This window comes from Opisthocomus hoazin, chromosome 17, assembly GCF_030867145.1.
Source record: "Opisthocomus hoazin isolate bOpiHoa1 chromosome 17, bOpiHoa1.hap1, whole genome shotgun sequence".
In the NCBI taxonomy this organism is placed as follows: Eukaryota; Metazoa; Chordata; class Aves; order Opisthocomiformes; family Opisthocomidae; genus Opisthocomus; species Opisthocomus hoazin.
Window position 1 is genome coordinate 6,424,092 of NC_134430.1, and position 21,832 is coordinate 6,445,923.

Consider the following 21,832-nt stretch of genomic DNA (forward strand, 5'->3'; position numbering starts at 1 on the left):
CGTCGTGTCAAGGTGGGAAGACCCACACCAACTGCTGTGGGGCACAACCCATCGCTGTGAAGGGTCACTCCACTTTCCTTCCAGAGTTTGTTCTCAGACAGATTAACCTTTCTCTGATCCAGTTCCTAAGATTCATTCTTTTGTTTGCCAGCCGGCAACAGACTTTTTCAAGTGCCAGATCTGGATTCTGGTTAGTCTTCAGCATTAATTTATTGTAGCTATTTAACTGTCAGCTTAAGGACTGCACAGCTGCATAAATAAAGCCAAAAACCCTTCCAATTCTATTAAAGCTCTGAACAATGAAAGATGGTAAATCTAAACTCAATCTCAAAAATCGTATTTATTACTACTCCATGCTAACCTCTAGCCAGCATCAAACTTATCACACATGCATGTAATAAACATGATAAATACAGTATTTGATGAGTGTGTGTATGCATGGAAAACTGTTCTGATAACTCAAAGTTTTGTGAAACCAGACAGATACGTGACAGAACCAAAACAAAGTGATTTTTTTGAGCACGTCCTAAATTACCTGGTGCAGATCCAACGAATAACCTATCCTGTTTGTTTGAGGGCTGGAAATGAATACTTCAGGAAGCTCAGATGAGTATTGCATTATTATTTAATATTTGCTTTATTTATTTTAAAGATTTACTTTATTGTATGCAAGAGCTCTGGGCCAACTAGCATCTCTTCCAGAAGATGTATAAAGTAACGTATCTTGCCAAAATTCAGAAAGCCTCTCCCATGCACTAATGTGCTTTTGATAAGGCCACCCAGATGGGAAATGTTCAGACACAAACTCACAGTACCCTCAGCTAAAAGCTAAGTGCTGCTCCAGATAACACTGCGTATTTTGGTTAAAGGCAGAAACTGTATTCTAAGCTCATTCATTTATTATTGAAAACTTAATGGGTAATTTAAAACATCTGACAAGTTTAAGGATCGGCCCTACATATCTATTTCGCTCAAGGATAACAAACAATTGGCGCTGTTACCGAGAGCTGCGTGAGAAAAACTGTTTTTCAAACACTTGGAAATGTTATCCATAATTTAGAGATGCGGCAGGAAGGAGGCAGAGGAGAAACCTTCCTGTTTAACAGCTGAACCGCTGTGAGAGATGAACACGTAACGTAGGTGCTACAGCTCCTGCGCCACTGTTCCACCTCCATCTGCAAAAGCGGGGACCCTGCTTCCGTGGTTCCCCTACTCCTTCGGCAAAGGCGGGGACCCTGCAGCAGGAGTAAGCGCAGCGCCCACGCAGCGGGGTCTCTCGCCCGCCCAGCAGCGCGGTGCTCCGGCCTCTGCGCCGAGAGCAGAGCAGAAAGCTGCAGCGCTGGGACAGCGGCACTGCGGCTCTTACCCAGGTTTAAACTTGAAGATGATCCATGTGAAGATAAGGAAGGCGGTGGAGTCTGCGAGTGGCCAGGTCCTTGGCTGGGCAGAGGCATTCCCACAGGTCCAGGAGAGGAGGAAAACCCAAGGCCATTATAAAAACTGTGTCCTATAGGTGTCAAACTGCTGGACGTCCTCTTGTACAGGTCACTGCTCCCTGTCAGGGAGTCTCGGCGCGAGCCACTGCCCGTGTTGGAGTTAGCAACTGCAACGAGAAAGACAGCGATGTCAGAAAGCTGCCCGAGACAACTGGCCAGCTGGAGAGCCGGGACCACGGCACCTATTCACAACGTCACTGCGCCAGGCTGCCGCTTTCCGAAGGGCGCTGCATCTGCCCAAACGAAATGCGTTAATTAAAACCATGCTGTGAACGATCACGCAGAAATCCTTAATAGAAATATTCAGCTTGAATCCTGTCTTTGCAGTTATAGTTTTGTGGGTTTATACCGACAGAAGACATCAAGAAATGCAGCTCCAAAAACCTACAAGCAGAGAGATCAAGAAGATAAAAACCTATCTCAAAGAAGGGACAGAACGGAACGACAGCTAACTTGCTGGCTTTCGGACACAATCACCTGCACTTTGCTTCTGAACCTTCAGAAGAAGGTTTGGATACTTCAAAGCTCCTTTCCCTTAAGCATATCACTTAGTTTAACAGAAGATACTAAATCACCCTACAAGCATTGCCTCATATTTATACTTTGGCCATCAGAGCTAAACCAAACCCAACGCCAGATGTTATCTATCCATGTTTACTTAAGAGCATGTATAGCTTCGTGTACATTTACTTGAAATCCTTGTGCTCACCTTTCATTATATCAGAAAACAGCTCCTGTTTGCATCAAGCTTTACTGAGATGGAAATCAGAATTCTATTTAACACATAAACCCAACAGTTTTTTGAAGAGCTGTTTTGATAGTCAAATACCAACTCTTTAAATGCACTGTCAACTTGAGGGAAAAAAAAATCAATTTTGCATTAAAATCTTCTATAATAAATAGCAAAATTGTTAAAAGTAATGAACTAATCATTTTTCGTGACTGCACACAAGTTCTAGCAGCAACAGCCTCACATTTTGTTCATTGATTGAGGCAAACCACATCTGCGCATCTTGGCATCGAGCAAACTAGCAATCGAATTCAATCAGTTAAAGAAACTGAAGTGAAAGAGGCGAATGCTGTGTTTACATGAATCCAAGACGGTTCAAATTCTCAGGTTAGGTTCAAGAAAACCATTTTGAAAAACTTCTCTTTAGAACTGCGATTCGACGCAGTGGCAGTACGGCCCTCGGTCCGTCCCGATGGAGCGGTTCAACAGGCGTGTTGTAACCTGCCCTTCACACTGATGAAAGCAGCGAAGTTTAGGACATAATTACTACCTCTGAGACTAAGCAGTAATTAAAACAATTTTTCTACTTAAAAAAAAAAAAAAACACTAAGGAAAAAAAACCCAACCCACATACATCTTTCTGCTTTGGCTTTATTCTGAAAAAGCCCTTTGTCTCCCACTGCCTAACAAAGAAATCAAAACCAACCACGTACGTAACGTTTCTTGCAGCCGCAGTCAGTGACGTTTTTCGGTGTGTGAGAGAAACAATTCCCAGAATAGAGCATGGAAACCACCTCAGATCAGCTTTTTTAAAACCACAAGAAGTTACTCAGCCGTTCTTCCGAGGTAAGCGAGACGGTGCCCGCTCTGGAGCCAGTTCCCGTTAGTCCCGTACCTCCGCCAAGCGCACGCAGGCAAAGGCAAGGGAATCTAGAGCGGTTTACAAACTTCATCTGCAGCAACAAGGGGATGTCTGATAACGTGTGTAACAAAACACACTCCTTACTTTGGTACTTCTATCATCTGCTAAAACCATTTTCACCAGAAAGCGTTACAGATTTTGGAAGCCAAAGCAGTCCCTAAAGGAAAATTTCCGTTTAACCTCCGACGGACGCAGAGCAGGGCTCAGCAGCTCGGCGCACCAGTGACAGCTCCAGCGGCTCACAAGCCCGCCGGCTGCATTTGGAGCTCTCTGCTTCTCTCCTCCTTCCCCATGAAGAAGCTGCTGTCCTTACCTGCCGTCCCAAATCCTCCCAGCGCAGACCCCAGCGTGGCACCGAGAGAGCTGCTGCTCCCGAATCCCAGGGAAGTGTTGGCAGGCTGGGCAGAGCCCTGCGAGAAGAGCGAGCTGCTCTGGGAGTTGCTGCTGAGAGAGTTGTTGCCGTAGAATGAGCTGGATGCCAGGTTGTTGGTGGGCTGCTGCTGGGGCTGGGGTTGGGGCTGCTGAGTTCCCAGAGGGCGAAATGGTCCGTTCGTCGTCCCTGCCAGGCCGCCCGCCGCACCGTTGGCCGAAGCTGCAGCCGCCGCCACCGCTGCGGAGAAAGTGATTGGAAGCATGGACTGAAAAATCCATTTTTGTAGCAATTTTGGAAGTTAAAACTTAGCAGGTTCCTTTTATTCACTATAGATTTTTTTTTCCTTCCTCTCCAGATGAAAATCCCCCTTTCGCATCAAACTCTGCATAAAAAGCCTCTTGACTTCTATCTGAGCTCCACCAGCCTCGCGCAGAGCCACTCCGTGGCTAGCCAGCAGTGCCCAGTTCTGATTACTGCTGCTGGTGCTCTCAGAGCTACGCAGATCAAACACACAGAAACGTTCCCTTTCTCCCAAGATCTAAGATTCAAATCAATGCAGCCGCACACTTCGCAACATCCAATTACGAAACCCAAGTTTTGAAATAAGTAAAATTGTCCTTTAGTGCATGAAACGCAGTCCTGTGGCGCTAACATCAAACCCGAGTGCTTCTCTTTTTCAGCCAGTTCCAAAGTAAAAGCAAAATAAACAAGAGCTACAAGGAAACAATTAAAAGGCCCATTTCGTAATCTGTTACTAACACTGGGAAAGACTGCTTACACACACAGATTCCAGCTGAAAAATTTCTTTTAAAGCCTTGAACTCCCAAAGAACCCTAATAAAACCCAAAACAACTCATGGCAAAGGCTGGGCATGTAACATTTTATGCAAGCAAGGCGATCATTTGGGAGTTCTACACAGGCTAAAACCTTTTATTATGTGGGAAACTAGATGCCAGCAGACAAATCTAAATAACTGTCACGAAACCTGGCAGAATAACAGAGTTTCTGCGACGCTACCTCTCCGAGGCTGCTCTGGAGGCTCAGCCCACGGTGAGCGCAGAGGACGTTCTCACCAACAACCCCCGCAGGGATCTCAGTGAGGGCAAGCGTGTCGTCACTGCCAGCAGAGCCCCGCGGATTTCAGGCCCACCCTCTGTCGGGGACAGAGCAGATTTGCACTCGACAGGGCCAGGACCCACCTGCTTGTGCTGCGGAGGAGCTGATGATGACCGGAGCGGGGGCCACCAGACGGACGGGGGCCCCCAGGCCGTTCCTGGCCCCTGCGTTCACCACGAGAGCACCGGTTTGGTCGTAGTACGCAGCCGGAGCCAGCACTGGGTAACCTGGAGAGGCAAATCATGGGTGCACAGGTGAGGTAACACGCAACGCAACCCACGGCAGGTCAACCGTCGTCCGACGAGTACAGCGCAATAAGACTTTTAAAGCAAAATTTGAATGGAAAGACAACAGCTCTGCTTCTCCTGAATAAAAAAAAAAGAGGAAAAATAATCCATATCAACAGTCTACGACTTTACATTAGTAAGACTTTCTGGAAGAGAAGAATTTTGTTTTTCCCCAAACCTGTTACACTAACCTTGCCCTCAGTGTAAATTCAGCTACAGATAAAAAAAGGTCTTTAAATACAAAAACGCTATTTCTTGTCCGTTACGAGCACAGTGTGTGCTGGGACTTCTCACGTCTGTGAACACACTGCACTTCCAGCTCTCCCCTGTATGCTGAGGTTGTTCAGTGTGCACACAGGCAAACAAGACACGGAACATAAAGTTATGCATTTTTGAAGGTTTGTATCATAAAGTATTCTTTAACATATACAAACTCTTAAATCATATATGCTGGTAATACACACAGCAGCAGACTTTCAGTAGTATGGAGCTATTTCGGTACCTCGCTGTGTAATTCTACAGTTAAATAAAGCTTTCAGGAAAAAGCCAAGTGATTCTCCCAGGCGAGGTCACAGAGAGAACGTTCTCTGACTACCTGCTTTGCAAATATAACCCCAACAGCCCAGTAATGCAGATCTCAGGAAATCTGCAGACTGCCTGGAACCACGCGTGCCACAGCGCACTCTGTCACTTAAGACAGCAACATTCTTCTTAAACCATAAAACACCCCGGTGTAACAATCAGGTGACACTTCCAGCGAGGAGACCCGAGGTCAAAATAACCTTCTTCTCTTACATTTGACCAGCAGAACACACTCGCATATTATTCAAAAAAATACTTACGTTTGCCCTTTGCCATTACTGTAACACTCTGTATAACAATGTCAAAAGCATTTGTACCATGTAGCTTCATGGATCAGAGCTTGAACTCATACCGTAGCTCCTCTCTTGCAGAATTCTACATTAGAATAAAACCCTGCTTCCTTTTATTCGTCTTTTTTTCCTGTTTTTAAGCTGCTAGTATTTGCCTGGAAGAAATCACGCAGGGGAAGTCCCTATCCTGTTCAATCACCTGGCAGGGATGGAGAGACAAGGGTCATGAACGGGACCAAGGTATCTCTGAGGTTTTAAACCAGAGATCACGTAAGCTTGAGTGATCCACAGAGAAATCTGAAAGCAACTTGCAATAGCAGCCGTCGATTCTTTTGAGTACGCAAGGAACGCACGCACCCGGACAGCAATACAGTTGATAATATTTGTTTTCATCTGTGACACATGGACCTCAAGCTTGATTTAACTTCAATCCTGCACAGGTAGTTAGGTTCACATCTAACAGGCTCTCGAAAATGCCTTGTATGCCCACAGATCAAAACCAAAAAGCAATAAAACCAAAATACTGCTGAATGCCAGGCCCACGTGACACTGCGCAGAGACATAAGGCGTCATTTTCTGAGCTCTCCCTGGGCACTGGAGAAGTCGCAGCTCCCTCGGAGCCCTACCTGGCATCCCCGCTGCCAGCCCTTGCCCAAAGGCCAGGGCAGAATTGACGGCTGCAGCAGCCACCAGCGGATCGGTCTGCTGTCCCTGCTGGTTCTGATTCGGGGTCAAAGGACGCTGGCTGGCTCCTCCCCGGAGGACCTGGTGAAGACAGAGGAACATCGACCTGGTTATTTCGGGACCCAGGAGTAAGCCGCCATCACCGGACGCTTGCAGGAGCGCCAGCAGCAATCTGGTTGAAGTTCTTGCCCCCAACGGCAGCTCTGCCACAACCCCTCCCTGTCACTGCGGACACAGCTGCCTTCACACCGCTGCCACGGGTGAACGCAGGGGACAGTTCAAACGATACAGCCCCCCTCTGGCTTGCTGAGCATAGTCTGGAAGCACTTCATCATCTGACCTTTTTCATTTCTTGACATACCTCCAGCACTCCTCCTCTTAGGTGCGTTCGCAAGCCGTCTGCCCCGTCCCAGGTAACATTTGGTCCCTGCCACAAAAGCGCCACTGAAAGCCCACTTGAGCAGAAACCTTAAAAAGCCCAACTTCGGAGCAGGGGGCTGATGACACGAGGTGACACGAGGAGTTTTTCCAGGCTGCCAGCCCCCGTAGAGAATGGCTACCCAGTGACATAACACTTACTCATCGGAAATAACGACCACAGATCACCTTGTCATCTTTTCTCTGTAGGTCTCGTGGTTCAGCACATAGTGCCACCAAAAGAGAAGACGGCAAAGCGACCTTTCCTGTAATGACCTGTGACAGGCTTTGTCTGCCCAGCCTTTGATTCCAAGTGGTGATGGAGGAGTCTGCACCCACCAGCGAGGTCAGCTTATTAAAAACAGCCATCCTTTGATATTCCGCGTGTCTCGTTGCAAAAACCAACGTCGTGTGTGTCACCCGATAAAGTTATGAAAAGGAAAAAATGACTTCAGGCGTTGAGAGACCGGGAGCGGATGGACTAGATGACCCACAGAGGTCCCTTCCAACCCCTGCTATTCTGTGATTCTGTGATACCGAAGTTCACCGCTCCGGCCGTGCGTCCCAGAGTGAGCTATCGCTGCCAAAGCCCCCACGTGAACCCTTCGACCCGGGGAGCCTCAGAAGCTGCAGCTGCTCGGCCAGCAGGCGCAGCGCGCGGGCTCTCTGCAGAACAGGCTGACGGGTGGCGGGCTGCAGGAAGCGAAACGCCGCCGTCGCTATGAACACGCTGTTAAGGGGTCCTAAGTATTACAAATCAACTGTCCGGAACCATCGGCCTAGGTTTCCAAAACAATCGCCTCAGCGCTTCTTAGACAGATTTCATCCAAACAATCTACACCTTACCCTCTTACGGATGGAAGGTCTGCATTAAAACCAGCACCCACGATCCTCACTCCTGCCTGTTTCATGGCTATAAAAGTAATGAAAAATATTATAAAAGCTACTGGTGATTGTTATTTTTGATTTTAATAGCCTAAGCCTTTGCAGGAACTCTCTTAGCACACACACCTTCATTACGGGGAAAGACTCCCAGTGTGAATCCCAAAGCATGAGTGGCTTCAACGCACTCTTAACGCCGCTCTACCTGTGCGCACGGGCGCGTGCGGGCGGTCTGCTCAGCGCGCTCCTGCCTGCCACCTGCCAGGCGGGGAGGGCTCATGTGCGACCCTGTCAGCAGCAAAGCGTTCTCCTCCTGATCCCTGCTCCTGAATCACTGGTGTCAAACGTCGCTGCTTTTATTACCTGAAAAGGCCTTGTAATACTATGAAGCCCTGGTTTTTGATTTAATTTTCAAAGTGGGAGCTAAGAAATTCAGCTGCCAATTGCTCTTTTCTATGATCGCTATCTCAAACACGCCAGGACCAGACAGGCAGGCTTTGTGTCACTGTCAGAGAGGAGCCGCCTCGCTTTTTGGTAGGATAACGAACCCCTTTTCTTCCCAAGCAGGAGGTACCGTGGGACAGAGGCCGATAAAACTGTATAAAACCAAAGTCAGGTGAGGACCAGCACTTAACCAAATACTCGACAAACTAGCTGGGGCTGTGCCGGAGAGCCGGGCAGGTAACAGGAGCCCGAGTCTGCTTCCTGACACCCGTCCTACGGGCCCTGAGAGGTCCGAAGGGAGAAAAGCGTGTCCAAGGGCAACAGGAATCAAAGCAAGGATGGTGGGACGCCTTTACCAATCATCAGTTTAGTCTGGACTTTTTCTAAATGCTGATTTAAATAGCAAGCTAACAATCTGCACTTCCATACAACTCTGTAAAATATTTAAGATGGCTTTTCATTATAGTAAAGGAAGAAAACTCTTGTTCCGTATTAATTCTCATACCAGTCTCTCAGATTCCTCCTTCTCTAGCAGTTGCTACCTTCACACTTGTGTCTGCATCAGAGGTACAACCACGATTCAACACCAGACTTTTGGAATGCTTATTTTACCTAACTGAAGCTAGGAAAATTAACCTAGTTAAATTCCAAGCACAGAAGAAAAAACAAAAACCCCAGAGAGGAAATTACCCAGTCATTCATCACAGAGATGCAGAACACTTCTCAACAGCAGAAAAAGCACAGGCTACATAATCCAACATGCTCTCACTGCCGAGGGATGCAGCCAGAAAAGGTGAATGGTGCAAACCCCATCCAGCACACATCATCTAGAAACCACGTCAGGAAAAGATTCCCCTTAGCAGCCCCCAGTGTGACCTCTTATTTTTTTAAAAAAAAAGCAAATACCATTTAAACACCAGACACCTGTCTCAAATCTTTATCTCTAACACACTCAAAGGGGTAACAGCAGATCATATGAAAAACCTTCACTAACTTCATTAATTTTGTTTTTTTAGGTGTCAAATTCTCCAAATTTTTGTGCAGACTAAAGCAAAACAGCTGCACAGTTCACCTTATAAAAATAGCAAATTCAGTGTTTTCTTTCTGCACTCATCTTTTGTCTTCCAGTCCCCACATGGATACCAAACTAATTCATTTTCTTCTTCTTTTGACCCTTTCAAAGCTAGTCTTCACCAAAAAAAGCATCCTACACCGGACAGCACCCTGAAGATAAGAACGCACTTCTGGACAGCCAATATTTGACACAGATTATCATCATCTCCGTGGCCTTCCAGCTGCAGTGATGGGCACGAAACCAGACTGCAAGACGATTTCCACTCGCACGCCAACGGCTTGTGCTTGCCACCGCGTCGCTCAGCTGCATGCACGAACCAATTCGATTACCTTTTTTCCAAAGTATTAATATGCAACAATTCACCACTGCAAACACACATGCGCTACCCTCCACGTGCGTGACGCGTACGTGACATAACAGAACCTATAGATATTTCTTCTCCTTTTTTTAAGAGAGATCAAAGGCTCTTCTCCTCGATTGCAGCTGAGGGTTAGGAGTGGTCGCTGTGCTCGCTGTCCCTGCCTGGCGGGGCAGAGCGGCCTCCTTACCTGCTGCTGGCCCTGCTGCGTTTGCTGAGTGGTCTGCTGATTTGCCGAATTCGTCGCTGCGGCAGCGGCGGCAGCTTGCTGCTGGAAGAGGCTGGCGGGATAAACTCCCCAGGGCGTAACTCCATAGTACTGGTGAGGAACCACCGCCGGACCTGGAACGCGAAGGGAATCGGTGAGCTTCTGCAGCGTGACGAGAGTTACACAGCAAACCACCGCCAGAAGTACCTGCTCGTCATGTTTGGTTTAACAAATCCTATTTCAAGGCGATCTGCTTTAAATCCTCTGCAAATATGGAGGGATTCTGGCATTTATATTATTCATTTTTAAAAAGCTTAGAAGTCAGACCTGAAATTTCATCTTTACTTCCTTTACCATATTGGATGAGGTCAAATTCTGCTACCAGTGATCCTGTTGAAATCCTGTGATTTTATTGTTGTGCCCTACTTTTATAGTGAAGGAACAAAACTTTATGTCTAACCGAAAGAGAAGGAAACTTGTTTACGCACCGAGGTATACAAGTCTCTTCTACTCTCAGCTGCCATTCACAGATCAGCATCTATCATTTAGCTCCCCAGCAAACTAAAAAGAACTCTTCGCAGCTGGACAGCATCAGTTCTCAGCTGTTTAAAGTGTTATTTTTCTAGCCACTCAGCCCTCTATTGCATTTGCAAACCACCATAAGAGCAGCTGTATGATCCTGTATCTTTTCATGTTCCCTCCTCCTCAAACTTAAGAGGCTTAAAAAAAAAAAGTAATCTTGGAGACCCCCAGCCAAAGGGTAACTTTCGAAGATTCATTGTCTTCTATCACGTCTCAGGACACCGCACACTTAATTTGGCGATAGCAGAATGGCTGCCTATATCCTTAAATAATTCTAGCTGGCATAATGCTGAGGAAGCAGCCAGCATGCTGACCGGTGGAGTACCTCCCACCAAACACCACGCATGTGAATCCAATAATATTTTTTAATATGCCTGTTCTATATCTTTTGGAAAGGTCAGCAGAAAGTAGGAGTTTTTCCTTTGCTTTTCAAATACATCACCCGTCCCAGGGGTTCCTTCCCCAGGGCAGGAGTAACCCTGGGCATGCCAGCCTTTCTAATGTAGAGTGCCACAGTTGTATTTGACACTGCAGAATAAACAAGTCTTCAGTAAATTTGAACCGCAGACTTGTTCTTATATGGAGTAAAAACCGGTTCTATTTTAAGCAAGACAGTCAGCTTTTGAGTGCTAACCAAGCCATTTCAGTACTGTCGAAATGTCTTACAGTAAGACACGGCAAGGAGAACAAATGTAACACACAAAACCCATGAGCATTCGCCCCAAGGGACTTCAGAACCATTCCCCCCAAAATGAGGGAGGCCAGTAAAGAGGGAGATGCAAACGGACACTGCCAAGTGTAAGCTTGGGTATGACACAGGGGGAAGAATCCAGGAGGTGCTTTGCTTTGGTTTTTATACAGTCACGTGTCTTTGTCTCAAATGAACCACTGCATAAGGCAAAAGCATCGCACCGTGCAACAGTCTGGGTCCAGGCCTGGGGGAAGGACTGCTCCCGCAATCACTGCCGCGGACTGGTGGGATTCAGCAACGCTCTGAGATACTCATTTCATATTTAATGTTAAATATTAAATTCCTATTTCAAAAGTCTGATAGTTCCTCTCCTTTATTATTTTGGTTTTAAGCACTGCACTTTCCCCAAATGTAGGATTTGGGGAAATCCTCCCTCCAGCTCTCCGTGCAGGAGGGAGACGCTGGAAGCAGCCTGTGATGCTGTGATTCTGCTGCTGCCTAACCCCAGGCACCTCAGCAACACGTGCTGAGCAGCCAGAGCTGCATCTCACACTAAAGCTGTGCCACAAAATCCACCCTTGCTGCATTTACTGTGTACCGTCAGCCAGCGAAGGTGACTTGTCTGTCTTCGACTGGTCCTGGAGCAGCAACCACTTGCTTCTTACTTTCCAACCTGGAAATTCATGAGCAGTTGTAGCTAAAAATAAAAAACCTGCAGAAAATGCATCAGTCCCATGATGATACTGCCTATCTCGACCTAAGTAGTTACAGACACTTAGCTGGTTGGTGGATTGTAACCTATTTATATTCAGTCAGTGAGGATCAGCTTGGCAACTGCAAGGTTGCTTCTGCACTCCACAGGAAAATTGTTGCAACTGCTCCACTTCGTGCAAGTAATTAGCCTGCATTTGCCCTCAGGCTGCTGGAAGTCACTGCAATACCCTTTATCAGGGCAAAATGCAGACATATCTCTGGGTTAATTTAATCTCAGCTCTAATTATCAAGGAAGTGTAGTCTAGATCGGGGTTTTTTACTAGCTAGAGGTTGCTCATCAGATCTGTAAAAGCCTTACGTGTTTAAAAGAAGAAGAGACACAAAGCCTTTGAAGTCTGCGGGCAGCTGGGCTTAAAAGGGCTGCAAGTCTGGCTCAGCTCATTTGAGGCTCATTACCGAACAGTGTTCTCAGTGAGGGCAAGCGTGTCATCATTGCCAGACTTACACAAACACGCAGAGTGTTTCTGTACTTCAGGAGATACACACACGAGAAAATAAAAGCCATTCCAGTTCCTTTGAAATCAAATATTCCAACTACTATGTCTCACACATTGGCCACAGACACCCACAAATAATCCTTTCAAGAAACATTAGCAAAACCAGCTGTAAGTGTGTTCACAACAGAATGTTTGCTTTAAATCTCAGCCTTCACACTCCAATCGCTGTAAGCAGAAGCCCCACCTGCTCTCTCCAGGAACAGCCTCTTGCCAAGGACGAGGACTTAGCGACCACCAGATTAAACAGCCTCGAGCACCTCACGTCTGGAAACGCGGGGCTGCGGAGAGCAGCTTTGTCAAATACCACCAACTCGTGAGCCGCTCACTCCACCGTCACCGGCACAGCAGCCACACGCACCCATGAAGCGGTGTCTGTTCAGGGATGGGCGTGAGGAGCAGCTGAACTCAACGGGCTCTGGTGCAGCCCCGGGCAGGCCCTGCCTGGGGCCAGCAGATCCTGGAGAGCAGAAGCACTGTGGCACGACCCCGTGCCCGAGGCAGCCGGAGCAGGGCCAGCCGCTCCCCCGAACCTCAGTCCTGGGTACGTGCATGCAACCATACCCGGCCCCGGCTCGGAGCCGGCTCTGCGCGGGGGACAGCTCAGCACCAGGTTTCTGAGAAACCCAAGCTGGAGGAGCAGAGTGCGGACACGTCCAAACCGACCCCGCCTCCAGTCTAGGAACACCGCGTTTCTCCTGCACGCAGATTACTGCAGCATCCGCTTCTCCACAAAGAACAGAAACACTTCTCTACCTGTAACACGCCAGCTCAGAGGGAATCAACATTTCCCAACTTGTCTTACAAAAGGCAAGATTTCTTTTTTTTGAGTGACATCTTTCTCAAATGATGGAAGGCAATTTCACAACACTTTTTAAAGAGAGCAGTATCTTCCCCATGGTTCAAACTCATAAGTGATTTTTTTCTTGAGTCTAGGAAGCCCTTCCCTCTGCATTCAAATTTGTTCTTTAAAATGCTACTATTGTTGGGAAGAAAAGAGCATTATCACAGGGCTGACAGTCGTACAAGCATGAAAAAGCAGCGATAACGGCAGAATCTTAATTGACAGAATTATCTCTGCCATAAAACACACAAAAGTTTCCCCTCCACTTTAAGAGTAACTGTGAGCAATAAACCACCAACAATTCTGAACTAATTTCTTCCATCTCATAAACTTCTCCAAGTCCTCTCAATCTAACTCTCCCACACGCATCAGGAAGGCTTTCTGACTTCACAGGTAACTCTCATCATCGACATCGCCCCAAGCCCTGCTAGTGCCGCACTCCGTCATCACAGAGAGAAGGCTCTCAGCACTGCTCGAGTCTAGACAGAAAAGATGCTTTTCCTAAAACAAATATCAACACGGAGTGAAGACTATTATATTGCCATTTCTAGCTGTTAGGGTGCAAAGCCCAACAAGATGGATGAAGCAGTTTGGATTTCTGAGTGGTGTAGCTCTGTAAGTACATTGCAGTACATTGCAATTTCTTTTGTTTCGCTTTCAAGAGTCATAGCTTAAAAATTGAGCAGAGATCCTGACGCCAGGGTTTGGGATGCTTTAGGTGTCCTGGGGTATGTTATTTCCTAGTTCAAATTGATAAGGTCCCAATCAGATATTCAGGCTGCTGAGAAAAAGGAAAAAAAATAAGTTGTTGCAAACACGCTTGCTGTTTCCTAGAAATCTGGCAGCAGCTACATGTGGTCTTTCTACGAAATCAAGACGCTGACCTCCTGCTCCACTGAACTTCAGCGCGTCACTTACGAATGAGCACTAGCTCTAGCAGCACGAAGGTGATGCAGACAGGCCAACCAGAATCCTCTTTTTACAGCATTCGTTTACAAAGCAGCTCTTCTGACCGTAACTGGAACTGCTCGTGTTCTAGTGCCTCTTCCCTGCTAAGCCCCAACTGAAGCTTCCCACTTCTACTTGCCACCAAGAGCTCAGGTCATTCACTCGCTGCCACACATTCATCACCACATGATAGTTTATCAGCTCCTGGATGATTAGAAATATCCCTGTACTCTAGTTCTTGGCTTTCCTCCATTTAATCACCGCACCATTTGTTTGCCAACATGTTGCTGCCTAAACTCGTCTTGCATTTTCATTACACAATCAGCAGACAAAATTCACAGCAGCCAAAGAGTCCAAAGCCCATCTTCAAATTATAATCTTGATTCTTCACATACTTCCATACGATCCACTAAAAACGCCGTCCAACTCCGTAACAGTTGCTGAAATCCCATTTCAGAGCTTGACCTGACACTAGCCTCACAGCTTCAAAGCTAAGCAGCGGTTACACAAGAGCTGTGCAACACGCCCAAGAGTCACGTACCGAGCCACAGCGCTGTCTGGCAGCGTGCTATATTCACACACAACCAACGGTTCACAGTTTTGATTTGGTATGAGCTATCCCACGGTGGAAGAGATTTGCAGCGAGTACACAAGTTGTAAGCGGAGCGTGGCAAAGGCGTGCAGGCTCCACTAAAAGTCACCACTACTCTGAAGCAAGCAGTTCGTTAAAGTGTAGAAGGCTGCCTCTCCGGGTGGCTGACGGAAAGCAAGGCATGGTTATAAAAATGTTCTTCTGAAAGTACATTCTTCCTTTGTCCTCAGTGCTTAGGCAAGAACTTTATGGCATACACAGCAAAAGTTCAAAGGACACTGTGTTCTTCACACCACCTGATAAGCTGTTTGACCGAGCTGTCATCTCAAGATACAACAATTTTGGTTCTGACAGTTGGAAAGAATTTGGAAACTGATTATGAACGTTTGGGAGAAAGATCTTGCATAAAGACAAGAGCCACCATCTCTGCTTGCCATCTGGAAAACAGCACATTCCTAGTGTAAGCCTCACAGCAGATACGGGATGTTTTCACCTAGAGAACCTAAAAAGCATAAATTTGTAACAGGCTCTAGCAAAGGGGCAAGATATCATTTGCAGGATGCGCTACAGTACATCAAGCTAAGCAGCAACGAGGCACAACTCTCCTGGCAGGAGCACACGTCCTCCATCTCTCTAGCATTTCATCTGTATGTTCTCAAAAGCTATCTCTCAGTACCGTCGGCTACCAAAAAACCCCAAACATTTTAGCAACATTTATGTCCGTAAGTATTTCATTTCAGATTTGCTCTGGTTGTTTATCCTCAACAGAAAGAGAGCCCACAGCAAGTGTTACACAAGAATTACCACATTTAATCTACAGAAAACAGGGTGCCCAAGACAAATCTTGTTTCAGCTCACTGGTATACAACCATCTCTCCACAGAAGTTACAATGTACTAATGTTTAATTTCCAAAATCACAGACTCAGGAGCAGTTTTAGTACAAAAAATGGTCACGAACACACAGGCAACTGGGAGCACCTCACCTAACGTCGCAGCTGCTGCGAGTCCGGCGGCGTACGGATCAGTTCCCGGTGGAGCGGCACTGATGATGTACGGATTGGGGACAAAGGCAGCAGGAGCCAGACCTGCTGAAAACATACCTGTCAGTAAAAACAAACTTCACTAGAACTGAAGCCCTACCAAAATACTTTTGGCTACCTGGCTGGTCAACCATCGGCGTGGCACACAAAAGCTCAGGTTGCTTTAGTATTTTCAAGTTTTGTACAGGTTGTTTTCCATCGGGAGTGAGCAACCACTGCGCTTCCCAGAGCGATAACAGAACAATCTACAGAGGATGTAATTTACAGAGATGAAACCTAATTCCAGCATGCAATGGAATTTCCTGACGGAAAGCTGGAGCAGTCAAACTGTCCATACGCAGCACCCAGCCTTGCTCGGGCATCTCCGCAGCGCAGACTCACCCTTGCTGATTAGGTGACTACTAACAGCAGCTGGAGATGAACATTATCGAACTGCTCCCTACTATTCCGTATGTTCTTTACAAGTGAATCCAGAACCAATTTGCCCTACTTTCCGAGTTCCATGCCCACCACTCAATGCCAGTACTTCCATTAATTCGTTTGGAAGGAACTCAGGAGTACACAGGCAATTGCAGGGCACCCTCCCGGCCACGTAGGCATCACTCCCTCCCCAGCGAAACAGTCTGATCGTCAGAGAAATGACCAGTGGGCATGGAGGGGAGGCGGAGCAAGTTAAAAAGCTAAATAATTTTAATTCAGGTCTATCACTGAACTCCAATAAGCACATAAGCGCACTGCACGGTGCTGGGAGAGTGCCAACACACTTGTATGGTGCTTCTGGGTAGGAAGAACGGCCACTTCAACCGTTTATCGTACCAAAAACGTTTAAGATAGTTTAACTCCAATCATCCACGAGTAGCCCTTCGACAGTTCTCCTGTTTTACTACACACAGGATTAAGTGCTTTCTTCCCAGTTAATCTATATTGTTTTAATACTATGAATCATGTGCCTGCATAAATTACATCTTTAAGCTCAGGTCAGACCCCAGGCAGCTGAACCACAGGAAGCACATGCAGGTGCATATCGAAATGTGCATTTTTCCCCTCACTTCACTGTGCCTCTTACCCCAATTCACACCTCACTCGGAGCAAGTACTTCAAAGCACTCTCATTGCTGAGCTGCACTCTCAGCAAGGATAAGAGTCTTGTTCCTGCCAGACAGGAATGCTCTAGAGCTCTTAGAGTGTGCAAGAGAGACCTCCAGAATCTTTCAAGTAAATCTTCAAGCAATATACTTCTGCTTGCGTGTCAGTTACCAGTTGCAAAAACATATTTAGGATTCTCTAAAACCTACCAAACCTTTTTCCCCTGCTATTTTCCCCAATGTATTCTGAGGATTAATAGAAGTCCAGTAAAATGTGATGCATTAAATGCCAGACTTACCTATGTGAGGCTGATGGGCAGCTGCCAACGCGTACTGCTGCTGCTGCGCTGCTGTCAGCTGTTGAACAGCGAGTGCATTCGGTCTTTGGAACAACTGAAGGGACAAAAGCACAAATACAGTCCTTTAACTCATATACAAAAAGCATCCTCTTCCTTCCTTTAAAGCAATTCCTTTACACTAGATTTATTTTCACATACGACACACCTTTCCAGGGACACATTTCAAAAGGAATCGAAAAAACCCTATTTATTTTCACATACTGACACACCTTTTTAAAGGGAAACATTTCAAAAGGAATTGAAAAAAATCAAACCCCTTTGAAATCAATTGCCCATGCTAATTCACCTGAAAAAACCCACCATATTCCTGAGGCACAGCGAAACAGCAGCCAGGGTTTGCTCTGCTATTCTCTGCACAACGCCTGAAAGCCGTTTTTCCCCCAGCTCCTCCTCAAACCACAGCCCCTAACCGTAGCCTGTGGACCACGAGTAGCCCCCACGAGCACCTCCAGGTCTTGACCACCCCCAAGCAGAGCGGCATTACTGCCACACCCGTGGGCAACCCACGCGACTGTCCCGGATCGTCCGGGCTGCCGAGCGAGGCGTCGGGGAGGTGATGCTCTTGAGATGGCTTCAGCGCTGGCTGAAGTGCCCTCAGATGGGGTGCCAGTCTCGGGAGCTCACGAAAATGCTTCTTTTACCTGCTAGACTTCCGTCTCCAGCATCTCCTACACAAATCCAGGCAAGGGGTGTAAATTCTTCTTTGACCACAGACAGAAACCAGAAAGTCCCTGGTCTGGTTAAGTCATGCAAAGCGTATACAAATTTGTCAGCTGACAGCTCACTACAGTCTTGGGGAGCAATGGGCAGTGCTACTGAGAACAGTCATTCTCAACTGAGAACAGTCATTCACTTATTGAGAACAGTCATTCTCAATAAGAAAAAAAAAAAAGAGGATTACATTAGTCTTTAAAGTATTTTTGCTTTGGGTTTTTTTTTTTGTTTTCTCTCCATTCATCCAGGTCCTTACTAAATACTTCCTTCCCGAGCTTCCTACAAAACACTCCCTGAATAAATCCACTCGCAGAACGTTGCTCAGCTCTAATTAAAACACTGAAGAATACACAAGCTGGACAGCCCCTCTGAAACTATCCAGAAGCAACCTTCATCCCCAGGCACTCCCAAAAGCGACCATTTCTGAGATGCGAACGACTTCACAAACCGCTGTGATAAATGTTTTCTCTCTCCACTCACTTGGAACAAAACAGGCCTACCTGCTATGCAATTTTCACACCTATTATCTGTGCCCTTCTTTCAGACAAAACAAGTGAGCTACTTCAGCTGTCAGAAGCAGCAATAATAATTCTGCTCAAATTTTCGGCAGAAACTTGCAACCATCAAGAAGCAGCACGGAATCATTTAGAAAATTAGGGGGGTTTTACAGGCAAAAATTGGAGTCGGTTCTCCTGAGAACAGGATGAGCAACTGTGCCGCTTAGGCAGAAAAGATGAAAAAAGATGAGTGATAGTCTACCCCTATTTTCTTCTCCTTTTACACGTTCAGAAGGAGGAAAAAAACATGTAAAGGATCAGATTTAAGATGTGGAAACTCAGTACTTAGGGAATCCAGAGCTGATCTTCTGTTTGCCAAAAAACTAGCCACAACCTTCTTCCCCAAAGACTGCTCCCCCCTTAAGATCCTGGGGCCCCTCCATCTATCCAAGGAGTATCGTAATGCTGCTTATGGAGAAACTTCTCAAACCCACAGTCACTTTATTACCTCAGGAGGGCCATAAAACACTCCTAGCAGTCTTTACGCAGAACACACCATCTATTTTTTTCCTTTCTTCTTTTTTTAAAGATGTCGTTCAGTAATACTTCATGCTTACACAACGCTGAGTGCTTATGAGGGGTGTAATCTTCGTTAATAGACCATCTGTCATTAACAGCTGGATCCAACGCACTACTGACATCCTGTAGTTCAAAAAAGTACGGATATCCTGGATAACATGACCTACAGAAAATGGAATGAGGGATGCTGGCCCTGTGGGAGTCTCCAGCAACATCTCATCCACCGAACAGCATCAGCAGATATGGAAAAAAACCAATATATATCTCAAAAGTGTCTCACCACTGGGCACAGATACATCTAGAACAGCCACCCCTGGTTTTACAGTCTACTTTTGCATTGCATTCAGCAATCCAATATTTTAGCTTTCTTCAGCTGCAAATACTTCACAAAACCATGAATTTTCATGTTATTTTGCATCCCTGGGATGTGTTTCCAGTCTGCTAATGTGTGTTCCACCGAGGTGAAGAGCAGAGGAAATGGCTAGATTATTAGTTGCCTGTCTTCAGGGCAAAAAAGAGCACTTATCTTCTCCGAAAATACTGTTTCTTTCGCTCAGTTTACACGTGTGATGACTTCCACACCTCCCAAATGCATCTCAAGGATCCACTTTTATATCAGAAGCACTGGCAAAAAAAGCATACACAGCTACTCAAAGCACGAGTATTCCACCTGCTGCTGCTGTATTTGTTGTCTGCTTGCTCTCTCCCGCTCTTGTCAGTACAGCTGATGACTGCTAAATTTGACTTTCAGACGCCCAAGCACCCACACCAGCTTTGTGCATTTTTCTTTCCCTGAAATCAAGCCACAGGATCCACAACGCTCTGCAAATGGCTGCTGTCAGCAGCTGTTGGAGTTCACCTAAAGCCTCAAAGAGAGAGATTAAAAAGATGCCCCTTTCCCTAAAATTACCAGTGTAACAGAAGGGAAGAAAACGGAACAGAGTGGCTTGGCAGAGTCCTTTCATCTGCTTAAGAAAATGACCAACAGTATGTCTGCATCCGAAAGTGAAAGAAACCCAGACTCAGCTCCAAATTCATGATGCTTACTTCCTCAGACCATGTTCTGCAGCTTCTTTACCACCACGTGCAAGCGTTCTGCCTCCACGTCTGCGTCGCGAGCGAGCGCTGGATTCCTTCCGCCTGCCGCAGACCTCCAACCAAATCACTACAGCGTTTCTCTTCCACAGAAAGGTCAGATAAATATCGGTGTCCAAGCCATGCGCTTGGCAGTGACTCAACTCAGCAGCCTCTCCCTCTGCCTGCTTGAAATTGCAGTTTCTGCAAAGTCAGCCTCTGGGCTCGACCCACCCGGCAGAAACGCCGTGTGAACAGCTACAACAGAATCACAGAACGTCAGGGGCTGGAAGGGCCCTCTGTGGGTCACCCAGCCCAACCCCCTGCCCAAGCAGGGTCACCCAGAGCAGGCTGCACAGCACCGCGTCCAGGTGGGGCTGGAATATCTCCAGAGAAGGAGACTCCACAGCCTCCCTGGGCAGCCTGGGCCAGGGCTCTGTCACCCACCTTCTGCAGCTGCGGGTCTCACACTGCCTGCAGCGTGCACAGAGCAGCGGAGCCATTAAGAACGTTCACAATTGCAGGCTTTACTCGGCCAGGTAAGCCGCTGCTCCACGCGAGCTCTGGGAATCAGCAACTCTGCGGATTTAGGAAGAGTTACTAAAGCCTCAACGCACTGTCTCCATCTGCTGACAGCGAAGACCAATGTTCCAGAAAACAAAGAGCAAAAACTAAAAACTCCAGTAACAGCATTTTGTCACCTTACTTGGAACCCTACCGCATACAAAAATAAGGTTAAACTGTGTATCGGTATTAAAGTGTGGTCTCCAGCAAGCGGAAAACAGAAAAGCAACCTCTTCTAACAGGAGTATGAATTGGAAGTTACAAAGGGGGGCTGAAGGTGTAAGACCGCAGGCACCATTTCAGCCCATTCGACACCACACTTGGAGTGAAAACCCGCAAATGACCGACCTTTTTGGAGGAGTGCAGTCGGCTCACCCCACGTGTGAAAAAGCGAGGCTATTTTCCTGACACGTGTACACAAATGAAGTCTCATTTACAACCTGTGGGAGGGTTCACCGAGGGAATTCCAAGAAACCAGAACATCCCAGTCTGTATCACACAGTTACGGGAACACCGTAAGATTAAATTTCTGTAAACCAGTTTCTTCTGCAATGTAAACATCTGACATCTCTAATCAGATTACCAATGGTTAAGACCCTCCCTTCTTAATATTGCTTTTAGCTGTACTTGCTTGTAATCCCTTCAAAGCGTGTGACGCTTCCCAACGGACCGAGACTGACACTTTTACAGACAAGACCCTTTTGTTCAGGGCATATTTCCTTCTGACAACTGAATGGAAAGAACTCTACTGCCAAAAGACAGATTTCTTTCATACAGGCTGTAACTGGCAGACAGCGAATACCAAGAAACACCAGCTGCTGGGTATCTCCTATATATTAAGAGAACGGGTACAACTCTGAGCCTAGATACACTGCATTTACACACATATGCACCGAGAGGTCACATCTGGCAGAAGAGTGAATCCTGACCTTTCACACAGCACTTACACCTGCAAAAAGCCTATCATTTGCACTGACTGCAGGTGTGAGAACTGCATCCAGTTCTGGGCTGCCCAGCTCAGGAAAGATGAGGAGCTACTGGAGAGAGTCCAGCGGAGGGCTACGAGGATGAGGAGGGGACTGGAGCATCTCTCCTACGAGGAGAGGCTGAGGGAGCTGGGCTTGTTCAGCC

The 21,832-nt window shown here is 46.8% G+C and overlaps 1 protein-coding gene and 1 non-coding gene across 8 annotated transcripts in view; both read right to left on the reverse strand.

Moving 5' to 3' along the window:
- Nucleotides 1-21,832, reverse strand: part of PUM1 (pumilio RNA binding family member 1) — a 77,784-nt gene that overhangs the window by 17,633 nt on the left and 38,319 nt on the right. For 4 of the 7 annotated variants that reach the window (XM_075437691.1, XM_075437686.1, XM_075437687.1 and 1 more), the window contains exons 8-14: nucleotides 17,214-17,307; nucleotides 15,774-15,890; nucleotides 9,847-9,998; nucleotides 6,423-6,561; nucleotides 4,721-4,864; nucleotides 3,462-3,758; nucleotides 1,367-1,603 (exon numbers count right to left, since the gene is read on the reverse strand). In XM_075437691.1, the coding sequence (XP_075293806.1) occupies nucleotides 1,367-1,603; nucleotides 3,462-3,758; nucleotides 4,721-4,864; nucleotides 6,423-6,561; nucleotides 9,847-9,998; nucleotides 15,774-15,890; nucleotides 17,214-17,307 (1,180 nt within the window). The remainder of the gene's footprint in view (nucleotides 1-1,366; nucleotides 1,604-3,461; nucleotides 3,759-4,720; nucleotides 4,865-6,422; nucleotides 6,562-9,846; nucleotides 9,999-15,773; nucleotides 15,891-17,213; nucleotides 17,308-21,832) is intronic. The other 3 variants (XM_075437690.1, XM_075437689.1, XM_075437688.1) reach the window with 2 other exon arrangements.
- Nucleotides 12,279-12,351, reverse strand: LOC142363479 (small nucleolar RNA SNORD103/SNORD85). Its single transcript, XR_012765765.1, has one exon. It is a non-coding gene; the product is annotated as a small nucleolar RNA SNORD103/SNORD85 (small nucleolar RNA).